The 21,460-nt window shown below is 54.6% G+C and overlaps 1 protein-coding gene across 1 annotated transcript; it reads left to right on the top strand.

Annotated features, from left to right (window-relative positions):
- Positions 1–1,671: 1,671 nt before the first annotated feature.
- PDIA4 (protein disulfide isomerase family A member 4) lies at positions 1,672–21,153 on the top strand. The gene is made up of 10 exons (XM_060021059.1): positions 1,672–2,074; positions 7,829–8,012; positions 9,210–9,415; positions 11,163–11,301; positions 12,265–12,470; positions 12,595–12,753; positions 15,501–15,652; positions 17,607–17,763; positions 18,060–18,293; positions 19,240–21,153. The coding sequence occupies exons 1-10, from the start codon at positions 1,987–1,989 to the stop codon at positions 19,653–19,655; spliced, it is 1,941 nt and encodes a 646-aa protein (XP_059877042.1). The 5' UTR covers positions 1,672–1,986; the 3' UTR covers positions 19,656–21,153.
- The last annotated feature ends 307 nt before the right edge of the window (positions 21,154–21,460 follow it).

The raw sequence follows: 21,460 nt of genomic DNA, 5'->3' as shown, positions 1-21,460 counted from the left end.
AAAGTGAGGAGCTTTTCAACTTGATAAACTAATGTTTTGCTGTTGAATGAACTGTTCATTCATTGTTCATTGCTCTAAATGTTTTTTAAAAAGAAAATATTACTTTAATTTCACAAGTAATATGTTACTGATTTCATATATATGTGTTTGTATACATACATATATACTGCATTTTGAGAGGTTTCCTCTCATACCTTGGATCAACAAAGGGTCTTAGTGAAATTGATTGTATTTGTCCCACTTCTGGGCAAATGGTATTCTCAATCCTCAGTTTAATAAGGATTCAGAGGAAACTACCAAGAAAGATAAAAATTTTGGCTGGGCACACTATCTTTCTGAAGAGTTTCTTTTTTTTTTTCTGTGGTACGCGGGCCTCTCACTGTTATGGCCTCTCCCATTGTGGAGCACAGGCTCCGGACGCGCAGGCTCAGCGGTCATGGCTCACGGGCGCAGCCGCTCCGCAGCATGTGGGATCTTCCCGGACCGGGGCACGAACCTGTGTCCCCTACATCGGCAGGCGGACTCTCAACCACTGCGCCACCAGGGAAGCCTCCTGAAGAGTTTCTTAAAATGGTATTCAACTGTTTGATATTCTACATTCAGAGCATTCTGATAAATCACTTAGTGCATACTCATCCTGTCGTTACAGTTAATTGAATAATGTCTTCCTGCCCTACAAAATTGAGGGGAGTATCATCAGATTCAGTAGTTCAATAGAAATTTATTAAATTTAATAAATCAAATAAAAAACTTTCTAATTACTAAAGCCTGTGAGTAGTTAGCTTTCTTTCTTCCTGACAATCTGTATACACAGAAAAATACTTCTGGACCCTCGAGTTTTGTTAATTTGACCTATTTGTCTTCCGTAACTCTTCAGGCATACGAATCCACAGGTGTTAAAGAAATCTCAAACCCTAAAACACATCACGGCTTGACGTACAAAAATCATTATCTATCTTAATCTAGTTTTTTTCCTCCTAAATTGTCAAGAGGGAAGACCTCAAGCCTACATTTAGACTTGTGTAAACCTATAGATTTTGCGTAAAATCAGGAGAAACTGATAACATGAAGCAAAGTTTAGACACGCACCTGATGGCCTGCTCATAGATGAAACCCTAGAGAGAAGCTTCCCCAAATCCTAGTTCTAGATTCACTTTTACTGCATGCGACCCCCGTCCCTAGGCCAATTTGTGTTTTAATCCAGCAAAGAAATGCCAACTTTCATTCGCGCAGGCATAAACCAAAAAGACCACGAACATGAAGCCGACTCCGGAGTCCCGTTCTCTCTCTTTCCCACCAACAGACTAGTTCGGGCCTCTCCGCCGCTTCGCTCTTGAGCCCTCCCCCCCACCCCGCCGTCCCCCAGAGTTGCGCACACGTACCCTCTCACCAACGTTCTGCTAAGGACACGTGTTCTTCCTGCCCAGATCAGCAGCCTGGAGCCCCGCCCGCCTCGCATTTCCAAGGCCCCGCCTACCGCTCCACCGGCCAATTGCTCCCGAGCCGTAGCCCGACCCCGCCCCTCCGGCCCCTGCCCGCCGCTTTTGTTCTCCCCCGCTCCCTCTCTCAGCCTGTGCGCTCCAGGCAAACCGAGTGGCAGCCGCTGATTGGAGGCCGCGGCGCAGCCAATCAGAAGGGGGCACCTCACGGTAGCGCTCTGATCTTTAAACGCCGGAGCCGCGGGGCCTGCGGAGGAGGCCAGGGAGGAGGATCTGCGCTGAGGACTGTGCTGGGGACTGTGTTGGGGAGCTAGGACGCGCACTTTGGCGCTCGGACGCGCACTTCGACGCACGCGGCCCCCGCCCCAGGTCGGGCTGGGATTGGCCGGTCCGCGGCTTCCCCGCCCGCAGTCAATTGCCGGCTAGGTCTTCCGGGGGGGGGGAGTTTCTTTCCTTACTTCTCGTTTCTTTTCGCGAGACCGGAGCCAGAGGTTTGGGATCGCCCAGTGGCCGTCGGCGCGAGGAGGCCGAGCTCCGCATCGCCGCGATGAGGCCCCGGGAAGCCTGGCTGCTCGTTCTGCTCTTAGCCCTGGCGCAGCTGCTGGCAGCGGCGAGCGCAGAGGGCCCGGATGAAGGTGAGCGGCGGCGGGCCGGGCCTGTGGGCGGGGTCGCCGCGCGGACCGCCGACGTGCTGCAGTTTGAGGGCGGTAGCGGGGGACAGCATCGCTTGGGAGATCCGGGAGAGGAGGGCGGCGAAGCGGCCGGGGCTGCCACTGAGGCTTGAACGCGGACAGGATGTAAAGTGCCTTCTTTGCATGCTGGCTCCTTCGCCGTGATTCTGCTCAGGTTTTCCTCGAGTCCAGGCTGACTTCCCGCTCCTGGGAACGGGAGCTTGGGAACTGGTTCAGCATTTGAGGCTAACACGTCCAGGGAGTGTGAAGGGAGAGGGGCCTCTGGTTTCAAAACAGATTTTAGAGAAGGGGCGAGGGCACGAAGCCCCAAGTGGGAGCTCTCGGGACAACCGTGGGCAGCAAGCATTTTTCGTCTCAAAACTGTGGTTTGTAGATTTGTATATAAGTAACTCAAGGGTTCTGGTTTGAGGGAGAAAGGAATGGCTTGGTTTGCATCTTTTGGAAACCGGAGATAGCATTCCTTTTGCGAGCATTTATTCAGCACCTACTGTGTGTTCCGGTCACTGCGCTGGGTTGTGGGAGTTAAGGATGAGTGTGGCCCCTGCCCATAAAGCGCCCGCTCTGGGAGGAAGGTTCGCAGCTACTAGTCATCACTCCTGCATTTTTCTTTGAAGTCGGCTAGCTAAAAAATGGTGTAAGAGAACTTGGAAAATTGGAAAGTTTTAGTCAAGAAAAGAGTGCTAATTCCTAGAGAACAGGGCATCGCATTACTGGTCTTAAACTTCTTCCTCTCTGGCCTTTCTCTAGGTGACTAGAGTTTTTTCCTGTTGAGTTTGTTCCAATATAAATAAACCCCTTTTTCTAACGTTAGTGTGTAAAGGAACTGTGAACTTTATACTCTTTTAAACAGCTTGAGTAACTTTTATGCAAGTCAATGATTCAAGAGTCTTTACCCACATAGAAAGGGAGGTTAAAAACCAACGCTTGGTGAGAAGAACACCTACCTGCCAACAGGAACTAGAGAGTAGTGTCACCTACAAGTGTCTTAGGACCTTTATCCAAATCACCTGGTGCTTATTTAAATACAGAGTCCCAAAATACACCCAAGCGGACTGCAGCAGTGGGCCCTCGAATCTGCATGTTAAACATTTCATTGATTCATGGGCAAGGTAAACTTTGGGAGGTACCTTAAAGTTTGAGGACCAGTGGAGATGGAGGGTAGTTTTTGGAACGTAGCCAAAGAGCAAACTAGCTTTGTCTTGGTTCTGATCCAGTGATTCTATTTTGCGGGGATTCTTAAGAGGCCTGGAAGGGTGGCAAACATGGGTGGACACCAAGGGCTATTAGGAAGAGTGAATCTGTCATTTTGGTCACAGGTCGCTAATGCACTGGAGACCCTGGGAAGTAGCCGCCTCTGGGGTGAGCCCGGGAATCTCTGCAGTTGGGTAGGGGGGGGCTTCTAGTAGTTACCTTGACTCTTTCCCATCCCTGGATCTTCACGTTCAGCTTCTATCACAGATAACCCATCCCGTGGATTTATTTTAGGGCCACACTTGCCTCTACCCCAGATGGTCCCTGTCCTTAGGGGGTTTTCCCTAAGGAAAACCTTTTTTTTTTTTTTTTTTTTTTTTTGCCTCACTGCTGGGCATGCAGGTTCTTAGTTATTTTATTACTTATTTATTTATTTGGCTGCACCGGGTCTTAGTTGCAGCATGCAGGATCTTCGTTGTGGCCTGTGAGCTCTTGTAGTTGCGGCATGTGGACTCTTAGTTGCGGCATGCGGGTTGGAGCCCGGGGCCCCCTGCTATTGGGAGTGCAGAGTCTTAACCGCTGGACCACCAGGGAAGTCCCTTGCTTGCTTTCATTTAGGATTGGTTTAGATTTTAAAGTAAGTGGAAATTCACTTGGGTACAGTGCTGGGGAACTGTCCAGTTGCCCCTCTCTTTTCCTTTCTGGAAAGTAATTATCAAACGAGTCCGTGTAAAACTTGGGGCATCCTGGGAAGAAAATCCTATGTGTCACCATGGCATAGCAGCTGAGCGGTCAGGACCCTCCACTCAGTAGCCTTGTGCCTTTGGGCAGGTGACTAAAGCTCTCTGTTTCTTCCTCTGTAAAGTGCATGTAGTGTGTTTCCCTCGGGGGATGAGAGAGTGTGCTTAAGTGCCCAGCATGGTGCCTGGCGCATAAAACATATCAGTTAAATGATGTTATATCTGATAACAAATTTCTCTTTTTCTATTCAGTATTGACCTAATGGTAAGATTTACCCAACTTTTATGGGCACCTCCCTGGTGGGGGCTGGAAGACCGGCCAGCTGAGGAGGCAGATGAGGACATGCTATAAGGAGCCGCTGGTGTCCAGCCTGGGCAGGATCCAGTGTTGTCAGATGTACTGGTGGGAGTGGGCAGGGGTTGCAGTGACCTGGTTAGAGGAGGGGCCTACATTTCAGGAGTGGCCTTACTGGGTGAGCTAAGCAGGCTGTGGAGATGATGCAAGAGGCTTCACTGACTACACGCAGGGGAGGATGGCACCCTTCCAGAAGGTGCTGGAAGGCTTTGGATATATTTCTATCCTAGAATGTCCAACTTTAAAAGTGAAGCCCAGTGAAGAGTGGTCTCCCCATTAAACTGAGATATTTTCCTTGTCCGGATGTGTGGGGTTTTAGTCCATGGGAATATAGAGCCAGCACCTTCTCCAGCTGCAGAGGAGTCAACCCTGGGGATTGTCTGCAACTTGGGGAGGAATGGAAAGGGGAGCCACGCCTTAATGCTATTGAGGATCCTTAATTATGTAGGGAATGTTCTGCCATTTTGTTTATCCTTAAAAATATAAACTCAAAGTCAATTTTTAAAAAAGTGTCAAGAAATGAATTCACTGTTTGGAGCTCTGTCCCAGGATAACTCATGGACCCCCATTTAATTGTGAGAGCCCCATTACCAATAGTGCTCTCAGACCACTTCGGGCTGGGTGTAGGTAGGAAGGCATCTTTGCTTTTCCATTTTGTAAAATTCACCTTATCCCTGTGCATTGAGCAGATAGCCGAGTCCCTCTTCCTCCCTGAGCTGTGTTTCCTAGCTTGAAGAGAGGATTAAGTTCTCCCGAGCCTTCTTTCCACCCTTCCTCCAGTCTTTCCGTCTGCCCGCAAGTAAACTTGATTCTTGGACTGAGCTGAGCAGCCAGGCGGTGAGAGTGGAGATGCACTGCCTGGGGCATCTACCTAACTGCCCACAGCAGGGCTTCTGGGCCGTGGGAGCACCCAGATCGGGGGCAAGGCGTGTGGTGCTTCCTAGGTCCCCGACAGGAGCAGAGAACTTGCATGACATCCCCACATTAAGCCCCCGGGTTTGCAGCCCTGATGTGGGTCATTTTGGGTGGGACTTTCAAGTGAGGGGCGGTCAGACTAGCCTTTTGAAAGCCACTGTGACAAGGTTCTGCAGGCCGACATGGGTCAGCTAGTACTTATCCTGCAAGTTTGTTGTAGGCAGTGTTCCTGTACCGGGAGCCCCTAGCCAGCCGGCGTAAACCCGGAGGTTCTCAAGCGTTACGTCCTAGGATTCCCGAGGACCTGGGTGTATCGTGTTGGCTGCCAGTCACCAGTGGAAGGGGATTCAGTGTGACGTGAGTGTAAAGAAACGAGCTGAGGCCACAGCCCTGAGAGGTGGCGTTGGGGTTGAGCCCAGGTTGTCTTCCTCTGGGTCCTGCCCCCTCCACGTCCAGGGAGCCTGGTTCTCATTGCTCTCCCCAAGCCTCCTGCTGACAGTGCTGGGGGCCTGGGGCTTCTGCAGGCCTGACCACCACGCAGGGTCCCTGATGAGGAGCAGGGAAGTGGCGAGGTGGCTGGGGAGCTCGGGGAGGGCGGGAGGAAGACTGCGGGCAGGGCCGGTAACCTGCCCCAAGAAACATGGGAGTCTGCTGGGTATGTACTCCTCAAATTGGTGGGTGTTCTTTTTGGATTTTAGAGCCGTTTCTCCTGCCTGCGCAATGGAGTTACTTCTGCCTTAAGTTGGGGGGGGGATGTGAAAGGAAAAAGCAGTGGGTGTTTGAAGGGACAATGTGGAGGAAAGTGGGGCTTAGCGGGGTGGGGTGGGTTTTTGATTTACTTTTGACAATTAGTGTGCAGATTGGTAGATTTTAATGATACCGAGCAAAGCTGCCACCCTGCCCAGACCAGTTCCTGGCTTTTCTGAGCACCTGCAGAGCCAGCACTGGATCAGTTCAGGGGTGGCTAAGATTGGTCAAGTCCCAGGGGTTCCCGGATCGCGAGGGCAGGTTTTCGAGCCCTGACCTCAGTCCCGCTGTCGGTGTTGGTTTCTCTCCTGGGAAGCATCTCCAAAAATAAATAATTGGCTCTGAAACATTCTGCCTTTGGAGTTGATGAAATCGTGCTGGCTGCAGTTCTGTTTGCTGGCGTGGTAGCAGCTGGGGAACCTGGGTAACGAGAACTGCCGTTCAGGATTTCTGGTACCTGTAGTTCAGCAACAAATTCAGTTGAACCTTGATAATAAGATGTGCTCATATGCTTGCGTTCTGGAAAGAGTACTTTGCTTCCAGGCAGGGCGTCCTACAAAGGTACGAACAGGAAACAAGTGCTGGTTCTCAGCTTTTCATTCTGGAGGATGGAATCCTAATCCATTTCTGAAAGGGGTGGCATTTTTACCTCATACACATAAAAAACAGCCCCACGGGTGTTACAGTCCTTCAGCAAAAGGCTGAAATGTGAAGGGAGGAGTGTGGGGCATCATATTTTACTTACAAAGTCAGCCCGAGTAACCTCCAGGGTGGAAAAGTTGAGACCAGTACTTGTTTCCTGTTTGTACTGATCTGGGGACCAGGCAGTCAGTCATTCATTGGGCAGGGGTGGGGGGGGATTAGATGCAGTCCTTCCTGCCTGTGGAAGCAGAGAGGGTGAGGAAGAGGAACACGTGTGTGAAAGTTAGCCTGGCCCTTGAGCACAGACGTGGGGGGCCCACGAAGTGAGGAGCCTGAGGCGCACAGCGTGCATATGGGTCAGGAGCCTTGCGCGGGGCAGCCCAAGGGGTGCATCAGGTCTGTGCCTGGGGAGCAGGACGGCGGGTTCTCTGTACCTGGGCTGGAGGCCTGCAGAGCAGGGCCGGGGAGGGAGTGCTCCGTCTGGAGAGGGGGCTGGTCCTGCCCTGCGAGTCCTGCTGCAGTTTTTAGACTTTAAATTCTAGACCTGTAGTCAGTTTTCAGCCGTCTTTTAGTCATGACCTCCCTTTAAGTGGAATCTTAAGTGGCCACCCGATATGCAAATTCCTGGGGTCGGGGAGGCCCCCAGGGACCACGCAGGACTCGTGACCATTTTGAGGGTTTTGGGTTCTAGGGAGATTTTTTTTTTTTCTTTTTAAGTAAAGTTACGTATTTATTTATTTTTGGCTGCGTTGGGTCTTCGTTGCTGCGCATGGGCTTTCCTCTAGTTGTGGCGAACGGGGGCTACTCTTTGTTGCGGTGCGCAAGCTTCTCATTGCAGTGGCTTCTCTTGTTGCGGAGCACGGGCTCTAGGCACGCGGTCTTCAGTAGTTGCGGCACGCAGGCTCTAGAGCGCAGGCTCAGTAGTTGGGCGCACGGGCTTAGTTGCTCCGCGGCCTGTGGGATCTTCCCGGACCAGGGCTCGAACCCGTGTCCCTTGCATTGGCAGGCGGATTCTTAACCACTGTGCCACCAGGGAAGTCCCTCTAGGAAGATTTTTAAGGAGGAGGGTCACCATTTTCCTAACCAGTCTGGGTATTTTCTGCACAGATTCTTCTAAGAAAGAGGATGCCATTGAGGAGGAAGACGAGGAGGAGGAAGATGACGAGGACGAGGACGACGGCGATGACTTGGAAGTTAAGGAAGAAAACGGTGTCTCAGTCCTAAATGACGCGAACTTTGATAACTTTGTGGCTGACAAAGACACGGTGCTGCTGGAGTTCTACGCTCCATGGTGAGGACCCACGCTCCACCCCCCTCAGCCAGATGGACCAGGGGTTCCTCTGTGTCCCAGGCTGGACCCCTCAGAGTCATCCGGACGCCGCAGGGTGGGAGTGTCCGGGTGCAGGAACCCAGACTCCTGGTTCGGGAGCGCCAGGGGCTCAGCATTCTGCCAATTTGCATTGAGCGTCCGACGAGCCAGCCCTCACAGACCGCGGACCCCGCTCGTTTCAGATCCAGTGCTTAAAAATGTGAACACGTCCTCTGCTAGTTACAGCTGGGGGCGGCTAACGAGCTGTGATGACACAGAGACCTGCGTGGGTGACAGGCGCATCCCTCGTTACAGATTCCGCCCTCCACCCCCTCCTCCTGCCCGGAGTCTGGTGGCTGCCCAGTGCAGCCCCTGGGGCCTCCCATAGGAAAGGTGCATGGGCCCTGGGGGAGCAGCCCCTCTTTTCCCATCTTTCACCCTCACGGGGCAGCCAGTCATAACTCTTGGGCTCCTTCCCCCCACCTCTCTTTTGCTGTTTTTTCCATCTCACAATCCCGTCTTCTTTTTCCCCTTTCTCCTGCCCTCCTTGGTTCACTTCGGAGGCAAAGTAGTCAAGACGTTCTCACGTTGTTTGTCTCGCACAGTGTGAGATGCTTTGTAAAAGTATCTAAACAGCCCTTAGGACAGGCCTCTGAGGTTACATTGTTCCTGGTTTATAGATCAGCCGTTCTCAGACACTTTGTTCTCTCAGGACCCCTTAACACTTAATAATTGAGGACCTCAAATAGCTTGTTATGTGGATCATGTTTATCAGTAGTTACCGTATCGGGAATTAAAACTGAGAAATAGAAAAGGCCATCTTTAAATAACAGTAGCCCTCTTACATGTTCACATCAGAATGCTGACATCATCGTCGATCACGTAGCCTCTGGAAAACCCTGCCGTATGCTTCTGAGAGGAGTGGAAAAGACGGCATCTTTCAGGAAGAGTTTTCTCCTCACACTGGGGTGTAGATGTTGAAAGCATGTTCCCTCAGCAGAGCTGAGTTTCGAACCTGGATCTGTTTGACTTTCAGCTGCCTTGGCCTCCCCTGTTTTGTGTTTCTTGTTAACTGCAAACATTTTTGGTCCCAGTGTCCCCGTTTGTGTGCGTGTTGCTGGATTTAAGTCTCCATGGATACAGTTAACCTGCTTCTTCTTCCGGAAATCTAATTCTCAGGTGCGGGCATTGCAAGCAGTTTGCTCCAGAATATGAAAAAATCGCCACTACCTTGAGGGAGAATGACCCTCCCATTGCTGTCGCCAAGATCGACGCGACCTCGGCATCGGCGCTGGCCAGCAGGTTTGACGTGAGTGGCTATCCCACCATCAAGATCCTTAAGAAGGGGCAGGCCATCGACTACGAGGGCTCCAGGACCCAGGAAGGTGAGCGGCTTCTGAGCTGCTGGTGGAAGTCGGGGACAGGGCTCCCTCCCCCTGGAAGGGAAAGTGGAGGGGGTGATGGGAGGGGAATTTGGATATTAGAAAGGAAGCCAAGCTGAGTGGACGGGGAGTGATCCCTGATGGAATGTTCGCGGAAACTTGGATCAACGTAAACTTGTCCTTGCATGGGAGGGGATATCTTCTTCCATTGGCGACCATGAAACTCAAGGTCTGGAGCTGGTGTGTTATAGGTCATGGGTCTTGGTAGTGCGCTGGAGCGGTGCTTCTGAATGTCTAGCTTGTATCCGACTCACGGGGGGTGGGATGGGGTGGGGTGGGGTTGAGGGGGCTCATTTAGACAGACTGTCGAGCCCCAGCCCAGAGCTTCTGATTCACTAAGTTTCAGGTCTAGCCCAATAACCTGCGTTTCTTGCGAGCTCTAAGGGCTTGCCGAGCGTGCAGGTCCAGAGCCCCACGTTGGAACCACTGGTGTGCGGAGCCAGACAGTGTTTCTAAAACCAGGCCCGACGGGTCCCTGCCTGGCTCACATCAGACACTAAATAAGTTTCGTTAAATGAATGAGAAAATAACATTGTGGTAGCCTTTAGCGTATCTCTTAATCACTTAAGAAGAAAGATTGCTTTGTGCTGCATTTTCCATTCCCAGTATAGCGTAGTAGAAATAGCACCGAATAGGTTTGGGGTCTTCATTGCCATCACGTAGCCCTGTGTCCCCCACAAGGGCCTCCCTTGCTGGGCCTTGGGCTCCTCATCACGGAGTGTGAGGTCACGTGGACTTGATCTCAAGGTTCCCTTTGAATTGGTACGAGAGTCTGTCCTGTGACAGACTTGTGTATTTGGAGGTCTGCGCTTGACACCTGCCAGCTAGGGACGTGGCCCAGTTTGGAGTCTTGAGAGCAGAGTTTGCCTCAGTGGCCTCCCCAGGCGCCAGCCCTCCCAGTGCGTCTTAATAATAATGGGGCTCGCCTGCGTTGATGGCCCCAGGGCCTCGGCTCTGCCTACACCGGCAGGTGCTGCTGTGCGCGCTTCAGTCTGAAAGCTCGTGCTTTGCGGCAGTGGGTCTCAGACCTGGCTCCTTGGTAGATTCTATGGCAAAAAAGGAGAGAAAAAGTTTGCAGCCACTGCTCCTAAGAACCCCTTGGAAAGTGCTTTGCGAGAATATATTCAGTGTCCCAGGCCTGGCGTTGAATCCATCTCCGGGGAAGCAGGCCACAGAAGGGCCGTTCGCAGTCTGCAGCCTGAGCGGCGTGGGAGCTGCTGCTTCTCTTTTCATTTTCCTCCAGTTTGGTTACGTTTTATGATGCGTGTAACATGCCAGTGCTAGATGTGCGTGTCTAAATACATATGTATTTGTACGAGTTAAGAGGATGCCCCCAAAACTATTAATAGGCATGTGTGGTCAAACACTGGGAGATGACCTCTCGGGGTTCAAGTGCAGTTAGAACCCTGGCGTGTTAGGAACGGAAGTCTCATTCGTCGGGTTGGGCTTGGACTGTCTCGAGCAGTCCGCAGCGGGTGCATGTGGCAGGGGACCCATGACGGACAGCTGCTGGAAACAGTGGGCCTCTGGTTCTTAACTGTGCAGAGTGGCCCTGGCTGTAGATGTGACTGGATTTCAGGAAATCACATGGATCCTGTTCTGTGGCCCCGCTCTCTCTCTTCGCCCCTCACCACCTGCCACCCCTGGAGCGGGGGCCTGCATGTGCTCAGTCTTGTGTTGTTTCTTCCAGAAATTGTGGCCAAGGTCAAAGAGATCTCCCAGCCCAACTGGACACCTCCACCAGAAGTCACACTCGTGCTGACCAAAGATAACTTCGATGAGGTGGTGAATGACTCAGGCATCATTCTGGTGGAGTTTTATGCCCCGTGGTAAGATGGTGTCTATCACCTGTTATCGGATACTGGTCAGGCCCGTCCTGTGTTCGGTACAGGCACGGGCCGGGGGTGGCAGAGACAGACTCCCGCACGTGAGGCAGGGCTAGCCGAAGAGCAGGCGGGTGCAAAGTCCCCGCCGTGCACAAGTGGGCAGAGTGGGGCGCTGCGTGTTCCGAGAGAGGTGGTTTCACAGAGTCTTTCCTGGGGGGTAGGATGAGGCTAAAATATAGGCCTGAAGCGTGGAGCCTGCAGGGAGAGTAAGCCACGTGGGCCACATAGGGGGGCCACCCAACGATCTGGGGCCCCTCGGAGCTGGAGGACACAGCCGTGCGCCAGGCAGTGCCCGCTTCCCCCCCGGGCCTTGCTGCCTCCCTCCTGAGATGTTTGAACCTTGGTTTTCTCTGTCTTCGTCTCTGCTCTCGACTGTTCCGGAGTGAATCTTGGAAGTTGACCCTGACTCTTGCTTTACACTCAAGACGTGTTCCCTTCTTGTGCCGGAGCCCCAGGGCCCCTAGAGCTTCCTGCCTTTTGTCCCTTCCCCTCACCGCCCCCTTCACAGGCTTACGTCCACTTCCTGCCCATCCCTTGTGTCCCAGCTCACCCTCACGTCCTGTGTGAAGTCACCACTGACTGGTATCCTTACCTGTCCCAGCTCTCCAACCAAGAAAATTGTCTTGGCCTTTCCCACGTCTTACCCCATGTCACGGTTATGCCCCTGTCCACCCATGTCTCGGGTGTGTGTGTGTTGTGTGCGTCCCCCCACCCCCATGAAGGAGGAGGCCACATCCTGCTGGCCCCTGGGGAAGGCCCGGGCCCCGCCCTCACCCGGGGGCATCCCGAGGTTGGCCGGATCTCTCCAGTCACCCGGGAGTGCGGGCTGGGTTTCTGCGCTTCACTTACCTGGCAGGTGGCATCCACACCAGAACAGGCCCCTGACAGAACTGCTTCCTCTCGCAGGTGTGGACACTGCAAGAAACTGGCCCCCGAGTATGAGAAGGCCGCCAAGGAGCTGAGCAAGCGCTCTCCCCCAATCCCCCTGGCGAAGGTCGACGCCACCGCAGAGACAGACCTGGCCAAGAGGTTCGACGTCTCCGGCTATCCCACCCTGAAAATCTTCCGCAAGGGAAAGCCCTTTGATTACAACGGCCCACGGGAAAAATACGGTACTGCCACCTCCTCTGGCCTCAGTGGGGAGGGAAGCACCTGGTGCGTGTGGGCGCCGGCAGAGCTGTGGGGACAGTGCCCTACAGCCCCAAGCGGCCCCTCAGGCGTGTGCTCTGCTCCCAGGGATCGTCGACTACATGATCGAGCAGTCCGGGCCACCGTCCAAGCAGATCCTGGCCCTGAAGCAGGTGCAGGAGTTCCTGAAGGATGGAGACGATGTCATCATCGTTGGGGTCTTTAAGGCGGAGAGCGACCCAGCCTACCAGCGGTACCAGGACGCTGGTAAGGAGTGGCCCTCTGGGCAGGGCAGAGTGCCCAGGCCCGGGCCCTCTGAGGTTGCTGGGGAGTCTGCTGCTTCTGTATAAAACTCCTGGGCATCGACTTAGGGGATGGCTTGATGGGAGAATTGAGATTGCATACGTGGGAACAGGCTTTCCTTTCTCGGCTTGGGGCTTGGTTCTCTGTTGCTTTCATTGCACGTGGGTGATATGACCTCTTACTAAATAGATGAGAGGGCTGCACAGTCCCCCTCCTGGCCTCTGAGAAGGAGGGGAGGGGCACAGTCAAGTTCATCCAAGGTCATTGTCTACCTCCCGCCCCTTCCAGGGGCCCCTTCCCAGATGCAGTCCCTCTGCCAGGGGTAGGGTCTTGACCGGAAAGTGAGGGTTTCTGCATCAGACCTGGGTTCGAGTCCTGGCTCTGCCAGTGTTCGAATACCGTGACCACAGTCAGTGACTTGATCAGCTCGGAGATCTCACGTCCAACACGGTGACCTGTCCTACTTGGAAGGCTGTTACATTAGTTGAGATAAATTGGAGGAAGTGCTTAGCAAAGTGCCTGGGGATGCTGATTGCACACTGAATGCTGGTCTTGCCGGGCCGGGAGGCAGAGTTTATCACCAGCAGCTGTCAGTGGTGTCCCGTGGGGGCTGGCATCCTCGCTCCCCGGACGGTCCCTAGGCCATGAACAAAAGATGGCTTTTCAGGGACGGTCAGGATCCTCTTGGTCCTCATCAGCTCCTGAGTGCCCTCCACCCCTCATCCCACGTCACACACACCAAAACAGTTTGCTTTTCTACTTCGAAGGAGCAGTTATGATCTGCTTGCCACTTAGTGCTAATCTCTGCTGCGCAGTCACGGTTGTGCGTTTGTCAAATGCAGATTAACGTTGTAAAACATACAGTAGAGCTAAACTCTGTGCTTCCTCGGTCTTCACTGATTCAGTCAGTAACCTTGTCACCCAGTTGTGCTAGAAACTTGCAGAGGGGTCCCCTAGCCCACCCAGGGCCACAGGCAGCCACGGAGTCCCCAAACCTACACATTTATGTGCATGCAGATCCCCGGGGATCTTGGCAAAATGTGGGTTCTGGGGCTTCCCTGGTGGCGCAGTGGTTGAGAGTCCGCCTGCCGATGCAGGGGACACGGGTTTGTGCCCAGGTCCGGGAGGATCCCATGTGCCGCGGAGTGGCTGGGCCTATGAGCCATGGCCACTGAGCCTGCACGTCCGGAGCCTGTGCTCTGCAACGGGAGGGGCCACGGCAGTGAGAGGCCCGCGTACCGCAAAAAAAAAAAAAAAAAAAATGTGGGTTCTGGTGCTATACATCTGGGTGGGCCCGGTGCTGCCTGTCCAGCTGCCTCACTTCCAGTCTGACATACGTGTGACCCCACGTGGCCGGTCAGGTTAGGCTCAGGCAGGGGTGACGGTCACTGGGCCTGGGGTGTAGACTGTGGGGAAGGAGCCAGAGACAGTCCTGGAGATGCAGCGTGGACGACAGGGAAGCTGATGGGGCAGGAGCAGAGGGGAGGCTGGCGGGAAGAAGGGGTCTGTGAACGTGGAGGGCGGGCAGGAAGTTCTTGAGTCGATTCTGTCTCTGCACCCAGGGCCACCTGATAACAAATACCCGGGGCGCCTGGCGGCTTAGAACGGGGGTGCCTTCTGGGTGGGCCACCTTGTTTCATTCTTACAGTGGTCTGAGAGGTGCCCTGTCCTGTTTCTACAGAGGAGGGACTGGGGCTCGGGGAGGTGAGTCACTGGCAGGCCTGAAGTCACACAGTCGGCAGGTCGAAAATTACGATTTCAGTCGAAGTGTGTCTCAGCTTCCAAAAGCTGTGAGCTTGTCCAGGTCTCCCCTGCCTCCTGCAAGACACGTACTGTGCCCTCAGCCACCTGTCCCTATATATAGCCAGTCAGAGGCTGCCCTCGGGTGGGGCGACGCCTCACCCAGTGCTGGGACCACACTCCGCTCAGGGTGCGTGTGGATGCCTCAGCGAGGACAGAGCAGAGGGACTGAGGTGATTCCCCTGGGGGGTCCGGGGCAGGGGTTGACAGGCCGGCCCACGGGCCAAATCCGGTCCTCATTTGTTTTTGTAAGTTCCCTTAGAACACAGCACACCGGACGGTTTGCACGCTGATCAGCACAGAGCTGGGTCGTCATGACCGTGGGGTCCACAAAGCCAAGATAGTTCCTGTCTGGTCCTTCCCATAAAAGATTGCCAGCCCCTGTTCTAGAGTATCCTCAGTCAGTGGGGGTGCATTGGGGAGTTTCCTGAGATTTAAAGTATGTACAGCAGAAGAACCGCAGCCCACAGACAGGCCACCCAACAACTCGGGGAGGAGCAGTCAAAGCCCTGCAAAGGGTGCTGGGTGTGAAAACTCCCTGTGGGGATGGAGGGCTCTTGTGACGGACGCAGGAGGATTTGGGCTGTCTGTCCAGGGTTATGTGCTTCTCAGCATCAGAGGCCACAGACGACCGTAGCGCCTGACAAATTAGCTCTGAGTTTTTCTGTGAAGATTGTTTATTTTTAAAATAAATTCCAAGATATATAGATTTTAAGGGATTACATCTATACCAGGTTGTAAACTCCAGACTCCTTTCAAGTGTTTCAGCTCTGGATGTAGTCCACACGGCATTCGTGGTTAAGAACACATTTTCTGGGCGTTTGCTTTGACTGATGGTGGGTAGTGAGTTGAATCTAGATCATTTAAGCAATTTAGTAAGTCGTGTATTTGTTGTTCTGTTAATTTTTCAGCTAACCACCTGAGAGAGGATTACAAATTCCACCACACTTTCCACACTGAAATAGCCAAGTTCTTGAAAGTCTCCCCGGGGAAGTTGGTCATCATGCAGCCTGAGAAATTCCAGTCCAAATATGAGCCCAAGAGCCACGTGATGGACATCCAGGTGGGGGAGGGATGCCAGCCCCGGGGCATCTCATCGGCATGGTCTCTTGGTCAGGGTTCGCGGGAGGGACGGCGGTCGGGGGTTGGGGTCACACATACCTCGTGGGTCGTGGGGCCTTGGCCCCTGGCAGAGCTCCACCTGCTTTTGCCAGAAGGGTTCCCCCGGTCTTTATAGCTCCTGGCAGGCCAGCAGCGGCCTGCGTGGCTGGTGTGGCTCCTGGCCAGCATGTGCTGGCTGCTGGGTCTGAGCCAAGCCTCACTTGCCGCCAGGTGGCTTGGGCGCTGAGGCCTAGGAAGCGATGACGGGCCTCTCTGTTCACTGGGTGAAGCTGTGGGACGTGGCACGTGGACTTGGCCTTTCTTTCCTCTATGTCCCCCCACTCTCGGTCTTCCTAAGGGGGTGACACACTCATCTCTAGAGGGGCGGAGGGAGCTCCCAGCCCAGGGTGAGCCTGGGTCCAGCTTGGTGTTCCGAGTGCTTCACAGGGGCTCCGCACTCCACTGAACAGATCTTCAGGTTTGGAAAAAACCTTACACCTTGAATCCAAATATTTTATTTGATAGAACGATGCAGAGAAGTGAGCCAACAGGCTGGAGGTCCTACAACCAGTTAGGAGCAGACTAAGGAGAGAATGCAGGTGTGCTCCGTCCCCAGCCAGGACGTGTGGGGGTGGTCTCATCTCTCCCCCTGCCCTCCAGCTTCTCTTTTTAGCATCCAGAGATACTGGCTCTGGGTCCGCAGAGGGGCCCTGATGGTACAGTTCTGTATGGTGTGTGTGCTCCTGGGAAAGGGGGGCTGTCTGCAGCTTTCAGTAGATTCTTGAAGGGATCCTTGACCTGAAAAGGTTGAGATCCACAGTCTGTTGTACACATCACTGCTACTTTGCTCTTTTGGTATTATTTATATACCGTCTGGTTGCAAAAATTATTTCAGGCTGCTTTGTAAAAAATGCACACAACAGATAAAATGTGACTTTAAAAAATTGATTTAAAAATTAGGACAAAGGGAAGACAAGGGCAGGACAGGTAAGATGAAGCCAGGTGTAAAGTCAGCACAGGCAGCACTGCTGTGAGGGGAGCCTGTTGGCTGCAGACGTAAGCGAGGAGGGCTCTGGCCTTGAGTTCAGATTCGGGCCCGCGGGGGCCAGGTGCTCAGCGCGGGAGCACATTTGTCCTGGGTCCCTCGGCTTTGAGCTCACCTCCTGAGTGATGGTTGGTCCAGGGGCCGTCCTGATGAAAGACACCCCACAGCCCAGCTGCCCTCTGCCTCGTCCCTGCTGCCTCCTCCCACCTGGCCCGGCCTGCCATTTCTCAGCGCCACCTGGGACCACCTCCTGACCATCGCTGCAGATGGGACATGGGCCCTAGGGGGAGAGAGCAGTGGTCGTCCATCACTTCCTGCTGGGCAGGCAGCCGCACCTTGTTGGGCCTCGGTTTCCTCACCTGTAGAGCGAGGTGGCCGTGCCGCCCTCACGTGCAGCTGTGTGGCCCCATGCTCTTCCTGAGAGACACTGCCCGCACCCCTGCCCCCGGCTTCAGTGTCGCGGCTAGTCAGGGGCAGGCTTTCTCCAGGCAGAGCTCGGAGCCCCAGCAGCGCTTCGCATCACGGCACCGTGTTCCTTGTCCGTGCAGTGGCCCAGAGAGGCTGCTGTGAGGATCAGACCAGGGGAAGGTGGGACCCTGTGCCCAGTGTAGCCCGTGTTAGCGCCGCTGTCATCTGGGAGCCGGGCCTTCCCCCAGCAGAACCTGATTGACCTGGACCGCAGGCCCCCACCCAGAGGGAAGGGCACGTGGCCTCTGCAGTTGCCCGAGAGGCTCACTTCGGGTTCCCTGGAGGAGGGGCCCCAGCATCACTGGGTGGACTTGAGTGGGGCCCCTGTGCCCGTCTCTTGGAGCAAATGGCTTTTCCCATCGACAGCAACAGACAGCTGCACCTCACCTGCCCCCTTTTGCAGGACTCCACGGAGAGCTCGGCCATCAAGGAGCACGTGTTGAGGCACACGCTGCCCCTTGTCGGCCACCGCAAGTCTTCCAACGAGGCCAAGCGCTACTCGCGGCGCCCCCTGGTGGTCGTGTACTACGGCGTGGACTTCAGCTTCGACTACCGCGTCGGTGAGGCCCGGGTTGGCGGCTGGGGTGTGTGGTTACTTACGGCTTCAGGGGCTTTTTCCTCCCGGGCTGTGTCCCTACCCCCTTCCCTCTCTGCTTGAGCACGAGGGGAGCTTCGAGTCGAGTTGGGCCCTCTTAGATTAGAGATGCGGGGGCAATCGGGCGAGGCCAGCTCCCAACCCCGACCCGCCTGCGGGCAGGGGCCCTGGGCTGTGGCCCGAGGCTGGTCCGGGGTCTGCGCCCGGCATCTGGAGCCTCAGCCGCTGCGGCCTGGCTCACAGCCCTCGGTGCCCTTTCAGCCACTCAGTTCTGGCGGAACAAGGTCCTGGAGGTGGCCAAGGACTTCCCCGAGTACACCTTTGCCGTGGCCGACGAGGACGACTTCGCCACGGAGGTGAAGGACCTGGGGCTGAGTGAGAGTGGGGAGGAGGTGAACGCGGCCATCCTGGACGAGGGCGGCCGCAGGTTCGCCATGGAGCCCGACGACTTCGATGCCGACGCCCTCCGCGCCTTTGTCAGCGCCTTCAAGAAAGGTGAGCCCCCCCGTCCCATCCCCCCACCATCCTCCACCTCCGCGGCCCCACCGGCTGGTTGTCGGGGGCCTGGCCCAGGCTTCCTCCTGGACCTGAGGGATGGGAAGATGGGGATGGAGAATCCCTGTTCTTTTGCTTTCTCTGTCTCTTTTTTTTTTTTTTCATAATAGAATAAAAGGCAGGCGTCTTAGAAATTTCAAGAAACCTTTTTTTTTTTTGCGGTTACGCGGGCCTCTCACTGTTGTGGCCCCTCCCGTTGCGGAGCACAGGCTCTGGACGCGCAGGCTCAGCGGCCATGGCTCACGGGCCCAGCCGCTCCGCGGCATGTGGGATCTTCCCGGACCGGGGCACAAACCCGTGTCCCCTGCATCGGCAGGCGGACTCTCAACCACTGCGCCACCAGGGAAGCCCAAGAAGCCTTATTTTTAAAATATGTAAAGTACAACAGGCTTTTGGACTTAGACGTAAGTTTCATGTATGAGGAAAACTTGCTTTGGCATCAAGGCGAGCGTCTTTCTCACCTGGTTGCGCACATGGCCCCAGGTCCCCAGCGCTGGCGGCTGACGGGCAGACCTCCTTGTCCGTCACTGCTCAGTCTACTCCCCACCGTGGCTTCCAGCCTGCAGCGCCCACCCTCCTAGTAACCCCTCTGCATCGGGAGCATCTCTTGTGACAGCCTCACTGAACAGGACCCAGCGTCTGCTAGGCCTTGTGGGGAACTACCTGCACCCTCTCTGGCCTTTGCAGGGACTGGGAAAGTAGAAGACGTGAGGAAACCAAAGAACTGGCAGTGGGCTTCTGGAGACAAGGCCCTGGCTGGCCCTGGCAGCGTCTGACTTGCCATGTCCTGCACGTCAGGCCAGCCTCACTGCCTGGTCCAGTCAGAGCCACCAGGGTCGGGGCTTTTCGGCTCTCACACTCCTCCTCTGCTTGCTTTCCTCGGCAGGAAAACTGAAGCCAGTTGTCAAATCCCAGCCAGTGCCCAAGAACAACAAGGGGCCGGTCAAGGTCGTGGTGGGGAAGACCTTCGACTCCATCGTGATGGACCCTAAGAAGGACGTCCTCATCGAATTCTACGCCCCCTGGTGCGGGCACTGCAAGCAGCTGGAGCCCGTGTACGCAGCCCTGGGCAAGAAGTACAAGGGACACAAGAATCTGGTCATCGCCAAGATGGATGCCACGGCCAACGATGTCACCAACGACCGCTACAAAGTCGAGGGCTTCCCCACCATCTACTTCTCCCCCAGCGGGGACAAAAAGAACCCAATTAAATTTGAGGATGGAAACAGAGATCTGGAGCATTTGAGCAAGTTTATAGAAGAACATGCCACAGAACTGAGCAGGGCCAGGGAAGAACTTTGAAGGCCTTGAGGGTCTGCTCAGGGCAAGCGCGGCAGGGACCAGACAGCGAAGCTTCCAGCACTCGGCATTGGAGCCTGAGCCAGCTGCGAGCCCGGTGGGCTTGCTCAAAGGCAGTCTGTCAAGGTGTTTTGGTTTGTCTTGTGTTTTAATTTTTTATACTTTGGTATTTCACCTTATGCTCTGATACTGAATAGATACGAATGACTCAGTAGATTAGTCCAGAATTTTACAGAGGATACATCTATTTTTACCATTATTTGGGGTTTGATTTTTTTTTTAACTTTTTCATCTTCTTTAATATATTTCTTCAAAGCAGACAGTTGAATCTCTTCTGTGTGAATGTTTTTCTCTGTTTTTAATTTAAAATTTAAGAAGCCTTTGCCAAATCACGTCGACTTTTCCTTTTTGTTTGATTGTCACCTGAGGAAAGCTTAGCTGAAGATGGGACTGTTGGTGTTTGGTTTTTTTTCTTTCTGTTGTGGCACAAAGTGAGAACTGTCGCCGAGCACCCTGCCGAGGACGTCATTCCAGCCCGACTGATCTGCCACCTGGTCCAGGGAGAAACAGCATCTCTGCGGGCCTGGGCGTCACCGTGCCTTCTCCTCCCAAATCGAGGACCGCAGGCAGGAGCGTTTCCCAGGTGCTCCCAGACCCTGATCTGAGGCTCAGCCTCCGAGAGGCCGCCTGCCTCTTCAGAACCGCTGTGGCCAAGGAGAGATGAGCTGGGGCACAGGTGGAGACTTTAGGGTGATAGGACGATAGGGTAGGCTGTTGTGATGGAATAAAGAAAGGATTCAAAATGAACCTCCATCACCGTCCTAGAGAACATGGTCCCGCCCTGGAGCCTCAGCGTGCTGGAGATGGAGAGGCCGGGCCTGGAGGGGAGGCTCCCTGCCCGGCCTGCCTGAACATCCAGGGGTGGGGTGGCATCCCAACCCGGGTAGGGGCATCGATGGGCTCTGCTCTTGGTTGTTTGTGGGTGGGCAGTGGTGCACTCTGTCGGGAGGGGGCAGGGGTGGAGGGCAAGGCCCTGAGCACTTCTGGAGGCTGGAGGGAGGGGACAGGACAGGACAGCACGGGAAGCTGGACCGGCCTGCAGGGTTCTGGGCGATTTGTGTGATGTGAGCTTCATTCTGGGAGTTCATTCACCGAGATGTGCCATCCCCGCTCACCTGTTCCTAATTTTGCTGAAACAGAAATCGTGAGCTGGGGGCGTCTCTTCGAGCAGTGGCTGGTGGGTTTGCTGCAGGGGTTGGGTGGGGCAAGAAGCAGCCCCAGGGGAAGGGACAGCCGTGGTGGGCCTTTCTAGATGATCTGCTTTCAAGTTGAGTCTGGCCAGGGTGGGCGGGGGTGTCTGGTAAGTCCTCAGAATCCCCAGTGTGGCAGGAAGTCCTCTGCACCCTCCTGGATGCCCTCTTCCCTCAGGAGGACAAGCAGGCCCCCTTCAGAGACTTTGTGCCAGAAGCTCACAGGAGTAAATGTGGGTGTGGGGCTTGAAGGCTTTTTTTCTTCAACCGAGAGGCACACTCCTCCAGCACCGCCTCGGGCTTCCGTGCTGGTCTGGGAGGCCTCACACAGCACACGTGAGGCCTGGGCTCTAGGAGGGAGTAAGTGTGGTCTCATTTGAAGTGAGGTGTCGGGAAAGCCCTTTTTGAAGTGATGTTTGAGCTGAGACCCAAGGATGAGTTGGCTGGAGCCCGGCTGAGGTTGGGAGTGAGTCATTTCTCAGTGTGTCCCGGGACCTGCAGCGTTGACACTACTTGGATGTTTGTCAGAAATGCACGATCTCGGGCTTGGCCCCAGAC

Source organism: Delphinus delphis, chromosome 9 (genome assembly GCF_949987515.2).
Source record: "Delphinus delphis chromosome 9, mDelDel1.2, whole genome shotgun sequence".
NCBI lineage: Eukaryota > Metazoa > Chordata > Mammalia > Artiodactyla > Delphinidae > Delphinus > Delphinus delphis.
This window is presented reverse-complemented; position numbering and strand designations above follow the sequence as displayed.